This window comes from Gekko japonicus, unplaced genomic scaffold (assembly GCF_001447785.1).
Source record: "Gekko japonicus isolate JY-2015 unplaced genomic scaffold, Gekko_japonicus_V1.1 scaffold174, whole genome shotgun sequence".
Lineage (NCBI taxonomy): Eukaryota > Metazoa > Chordata > Lepidosauria > Squamata > Gekkonidae > Gekko > Gekko japonicus.
This window is the reverse complement of record NW_015177013.1, coordinates 1,618,374-1,624,628: the sequence shown is the minus strand read 5'-3', so window position 1 is coordinate 1,624,628 and position 6,255 is coordinate 1,618,374. Positions and strand designations below refer to the sequence as shown.

The 6,255-nt window shown below is 48.8% G+C and overlaps 1 protein-coding gene across 1 annotated transcript in view; it reads left to right on the top strand.

Annotated features, from left to right (window-relative positions):
- VSX1 (visual system homeobox 1) overlaps window positions 1–6,255 on the top strand; it is a 25,482-nt gene that overhangs the window by 11,524 nt on the left and 7,703 nt on the right. The window contains exons 2-3 of the mRNA XM_015427673.1: window positions 1,398–1,532; window positions 2,814–2,937. Coding sequence (XP_015283159.1) covers window positions 1,398–1,532; window positions 2,814–2,937 — 259 coding nt within the window. The remainder of the gene's footprint in view (window positions 1–1,397; window positions 1,533–2,813; window positions 2,938–6,255) is intronic.

Genomic DNA, 6,255 nt, shown 5'->3' with positions numbered 1-6,255 from the left:
GCTGTTGCTGCTGGCCAGAGAGCCCGCCGGGCTTTGCGGAGCTGCATCCCTGGGGGGACTGTGGGCAGAAGAAGTACCTGTTGGCATGAAAACGCCCCTCCTCTTGCTGCAGCATCACCTGCCGATGCCCCCACCTCACCCCACCCCGCAGGCCAGGCGTCCTTCTGGGCAGCCTCTTCTGGCGTCCACCGAGCGGCGGCTTCGCCCTGCCTTGCCCTTCCCCGGCCGCATCCCAGGACGGCGCTCGCGCCCCTGCCCAACACGGCCTCTCTCCGGCGCGCGCGCGGGGTGGGTGGGGATGTCACTTCTGAAAGTGGCGATTTCGAGGTCCCCCCCCCCCTCCATCGGAGCTGCGGTGGCTCAACTGGTTAAAGACGCTGAACTGCAGGCTGTGGAAGGTCGGTAGTTCAGCGGTTCGAGACCCGGGGTAACAGCGTTCCGTGCGCCTTGGTGTTTAGTCCTGCCGGCCACATGACCACGGAAACGTCTTCGGACAGCGCTGGCTCTTCCGCTTTGAAACGGAGAGGAGCACCGCAACCCTAGAGTCGGACTCGACTGGCTTTCGAGCAAGGGAACCTTTACCTTTACCCCCTCCACCTGGTGACGAGAAAAGCTCTGTCTTCCACTTCTCTGCTCGAGAAACATCTTCAGTCGGATTTGAAGTCCTTCTCCTTCACGCAAGGAATGGCTGGGATTTTGTTACCTGTATTTGCGTTTAAAGTAACAGACAAGCAGCCTGTTAGAACCACGCCATGGAAACCACCGTTTCAGGCATGAAGCTTCACACGAAAGGGAGCTCAGCAATCACTGTTCCCCGGTGCCCTCTCGGACACCTCTAATATGTGAACATCATGGCCAGATGGGACTGGCTGATTTTGGGATGCGGTGGTCTAAGATAAAGAACCTGCCTAAAACAAGGGACATCTGATAACTTTTGCAGTGGTTCATAGAGGGCTTCTTATAGGACCAACTGGATTTGCCTCGGTTATTCCTTGCCTGTTTCTATTGGTCCTTTGGTAGATGAATTGGGCTGCCTCTAATTTTTCTCCCACCCCTAGCCATGCAGAGAGCTGTGGTGTCCATCTGTTCTTGCTGTTCTCCTGGTGCTGAAAAGCCAGCGTTTGTGCCAGCACTCCCCACTCCTTTCTTTTGCTTGGCAGAGGAGATGGATGAAGCTGACCTATATTCCTGATGACTGGGGAGAGTGGTTTTAATCAGCCCTGGCCCCTTGCCAACCCTGCTTGCTCTCCTGGCTGGCAGTCATCTGCCCCTCTCTCCTTGGTTATGGCCTAGTAGAAAGGTTTCTTACATATGGGTCAGCATAGAGGCACAGGTGGACTGCTACACCCCCCCCCCCCAGTGCTGTCTCTGAAGATACCTTTCCTGTTAGATTCAAGCTGGAAAAAAAGCCCCAGATCTGATCAGTTTTCTTTTCCTTTAAAATATTTATCAGATGAAGGTAGCTTGTCAGGGGACAAGAGTGACCTGAAGGCTTCTGGGTCCCAGATCAAGAGAAAGAAACGTCGGCACAGGTAACAATATGGGACATTACCTGGGGTCCTGCTAACTTCAAGCTGTAATGCTAGACTTCAAATTAAACTTTGTAAGAAAATGTTATGGTTTCTGGGAGCCCCATTTAGCGTCTCTTCATTTTTAAGCTTTACTGTAGATATCGGAGGATACTTGCATGAACTATCCACTGCTTAATTTCTACAGTGAGTTGTTTTGGGGGCTCAAGACCGTCACTCAAGTCTTCTGTGCTGGAAGCCTTAAGCTGCATTTGATCGATGGTTAACCATATTCAGTGCTGAGTTCCAGCAGTGAAAACTGGATCCAGGGCTAAACGTGGTTTGGATCAAGTCTCAAATCTGCAAGCGTCAGTTTCTTAGCAGCAGGGAACCTGATTGAGCTGGGAGGCTCTCAACTTGTTTAATCACAAGTCTGGAAAGAAAAGCGGCATCATAATTATGGAAGTCCTTCCCGCGACTGCTCACCTGAGAGCTACTCTGTTTAGTGCAGTTACTAGGCTAAGGAGTTTTGTGTGTGTGCATGAAGGCATTTGGTTGACTGGTGATGTGTGTGTGTGTGTGCTTGCAAACTTTTTTGTTTTTTAATGGCACTTTCATTGCTCGATGTTGATATTTTTATAGAATTGTTTTTAACTTTTGATGTTATGTGGAAGCTACCTCAGAAGCCCTTGGCTGAGAGGTGAGGTATAATTTTTAAAGATGCAGTTACTCTCTCATGTTTTCCCTTCCTTGGGAAAGATTTTTCAGGTAACTGGGAGGCAGAGAGAGAGAACAGTATATTGAATAAGATGTGGAAAAATTAAGCAGTTGTGGTAAGGAGTATCCCAGTGGGTCAGAACAAAGGCCCATCTCGTCTAGCATCCTGGTTCCTACCATGTCCAATATAATGCCTTGGAACTCACCAGCAGGGCATGATATTAGCTGTCATCAGTCGGTATTCAGAGACATGTGGCTGTTGAGTGATCAGTAGAGTATGGCATGGGTTCATTATACTTTAGCTGGCTTTTGGGGACTACATAATCCTGGGGGGAGGGGAGGGCTTAACGTGCTATCATACATTTGTCTTGGTTGGTCAGAAGTTGTGCAGGTCTTCAACAGTGAGGTTTAGAAGATATCACTCAGTCTACTTACAGTTTACAAGCGTTTAAAGTAGTGTCTAGTTGCCGTGATCATGGCTCATGTGTCCATTTTTTACGCTGGATGAACTCAATATGTTATTCATTGAGAACATTTTTGTGTGTGAAAGACGCAAAATGTATTTTTTTAAATCTCTTGTACCTTCAGGACAGTATTTACTGCCCACCAACTGGAGGAACTGGAAAAGGCTTTCAATGAAGCTCATTATCCTGATGTGTATGCCAGGGAAATGTTAGCAATGAAAACTGAGCTCCCTGAGGACAGGATACAGGTATGTTGCTATGGGCCCCATAAACTACACACCGATGATAATGGGAAATGCATCGGCACTGGCAGCCCTTGCCTATAGTTAATGATGCCATGTATACAATATCAAGGAGGGAAGGCGGCATGGTAAAAACTGATCTCATCAACCGCAGAGGCTAAGCCGGGTCAATACTTGGATGGGAGACCAGAGTAGTGGTCTGCAGAGGAAGGCCATGGCAAACCACCTCTGCTTCTCACTTGCCTTGAAAGCCCCCTGTTGGGGTCGCCATAAGTCAGTTGTGATTTGATAGCACTTATGAATGTTTGTATACAATATCAACACATCACGTACAGCAGGGGTAAAAAATAAGGCCAAGGTGGCTTACGAGGCATTAGGCGCTCCCTGTGTGGGTTTTACTAGCCCCACCACGCATCTCATGCACATTACAGAACCACAGCACTTGAGAACGGATGCCCTTAGTAGAGATGACTCCCCCAATGGCTGCTGCATGTAACAGGCAGAATTTAATCCCTCCCCCCAGTAAACAACGATGGTCATAATGCTTGGTGGGATTTTGACCCTCTAACCCATTTGAATTTGACACCCATAGGCTGAGGGCAGGCTGGATATTCTAAGGAATTTCTTTATCCCAGAAAATCCTCCCACAGTACAGGTGGCAGGCCTGCATAATCTGTGTGCCATCTGATTCCGATTCAGCACTATAAAAATGTTTACAGAATGGGACAGCCTAATGAAACAGAAAATTATCTGTTGGTAGTTTCATGCTATTACCTACTTATTCCAAGGCATTTCCACTGCCTTAAAAAAAAACCCTCTAATGTAAACGCACTATTGAGTGAAGCCTATGCCGCTGCTTTGCAGTCTGTCCTGAAGGCTGCTGCAGCGGTGGTGCAGTGGTACAGCTGGTTGCATCCCTATGGACATTCCACAGGGGGATCAATGTTCCTCTGAGTGGCACACACAGGTACAGCCAATCACCACCTGCTGATGCAACCACGGCTCCTTGAAGCCACTGCCTCCCCAGCATCTGAGGACCAGGAGGAAAGACCAAATGATAGTGCGACCCCTACAGAGGCATGTGGCCTGAATGTCCCCTACCCCATAGCCCACGGGGAAAGGGTGTTATATTTTGTGGCTACACAAAACAGAGGTCTAGTGGCATCCTGACGACTGACATCACCAGTCCCAGCATGAGCTCCCCTGAGTCAGAGCTCACCTCCTCAGATGAGAAAGGGAGATCATTCCGGGAGGCATAGAAGGGGGCAGAGAGCAAACCTCATCTGCTCAGAGAGCCAGTTTGGTGTAGTGGTTAGGAGTGTGATTCTAATCTGGGAGAACCAGGTTTGATTCCCCACTCCTCCACTTGCAGCTGCTGGGTGACCTTGTGCAAGCCACAGTTCTCTCAGAGCTGTTCTCTCAAGAGCAGTCCTCGAAAGAGTTCTCTCAGCCCCACCTACCTCACAGGGTGTCTGTTGTGGGGTGAGGAAGGGAAGGAGATTGTAAGCCTCTCTGAGACTCTGAGTGAAGGGTGGGGTATAAATCCAACTCTTCTTCTCCTTCTCCTCCTCCTTCTTCCTTCTTCCAACAACTACAAACAGACAGGGACAGAGTTGTAGATCACTCCAGACTTTATTGAACAGCAACAGTAGTGAAGTATCTGGTACAGCCTCTGTGGCTTTGCAAGCTGCTTCAGGAAGCTATGGGAGGCTGGGCTGAGTCCTCCCTATCACAGCATGCCTGTGAGCAGGGTGGGCTTGCAGGACAGATGGCTGTCTGAGTTGGGATGCTGCAGGAGCTAGGCTGGAATCAGTGGGATGGCAGCCCCATGGCAGAATGGCAGGATCCCCTCACTGGTCACTGCAGCCAGCCCATACCGCACCTTCGCCCTCCCAAGGTTCCTCCTTGTTGAATCACCTGCAATGATGATGAACAACATAGTCGCCATCACCACTACAGTTATGCCAGTGAGGCCCCAGTAGAATCTGTGGTTCCCCCCCCCATGGGGGGGGGCTCTGTTTGTCTGGCTACCCCTGTGGCTCATGGCACGGCCACCCAAATGACACTTATTCATCCTCTGTGTTAACCATACCTCATCTGTATCTGTTTCTCCTGCTTCTGCTGCAGCACAGGGCTCAACCCTGTGAGGCGACAGGTGCCATGGTTGCTTAGGCGGCAGATCCATGGAGCACAGAGGGGCAGCTGCCAGTCATCCCACGCAGTCACTTGCTCTAATTGGGCAAATCAGAGACCTCAGAGGCAGAGTCCCATGCCGCCCATCCTATCAGCTGAACTATGGGGCGTCCTGGCTGAAGTTAATAATAATAATAATAATAATAATCTTTCAATTTATTAATCGCTCAATCCTTGCAGAGCTGCTGGCTCTGAGCGATGTACAGTTACTCTTTGTTGGCGACCCCTACAGAGGCATGTGGCCTGAATGTCCCCTACCCCATAGCCCACGGGGAAAGGGTGTTATATTTTGTGGCTACACAAAACAGAGGTCTAGTGGCATCCTGACGACTGACATCACTAGTCCCAGCATGAGCTCCCCTGAGTCAGAGCTCACCTCCTCAGATGAGAAAGGGAGAAAGGGAGATCATTCCGGAGGCATAGAAGGGGGCAGAGAAGGGGGCCATACCGCACTGCTGGGAAAGGATATTATTGGCTGTGGCCATAGTTAGCATCCTGTACTAAACCAGGATTTGTGGGTGAGACTACACATGTGTAAGTGGGAGGGTTGCCTTTTCCATAGCATGGATGTCTAGGGGCTGCATTGAAGTTTTGTGGGGGGGGGTTGGCCCCCCGAAGGGGAATCTTTTTTTTTAATTTGCATTTTCTACACGCTACAATTATGGGATAGGGGAAGGGATACTAATGCCCTAAAACTATCACTATGGGTGATGGGTAAAGGAAATCTAATACATATATCTACTTGATAGGGGACGGAATACTACCATTCTAATCTATTTCATCTACTGGATTTGGAGGAAGGGAGAAGTCTAATACATGTCACGATCTGAATAGTTGAAAAAATAATGCTTTTTAACCTAATATTACACGTTATATCAAGATTTGGTTCAATTATGATAGTACACATTTAATAGCTTAACACAATTACTGCCTTTAGTATTATTGTCTTAGTTCTAGAGTCTTTTCTTCTTGCGTTTCTTCGTTTTCAGGAGTTTGGGAGCAGCCTCTCCTTTTCCCGATTCAGATGATTCTGATGACGTGGAATTTTGGCTTGTTGAATCCTGTGAGTAGGATTCTTCTTCTTCTTCGTCCTCCCCATCTGGTTTTAAATTCTTTTCCTTCTGCTTCTTT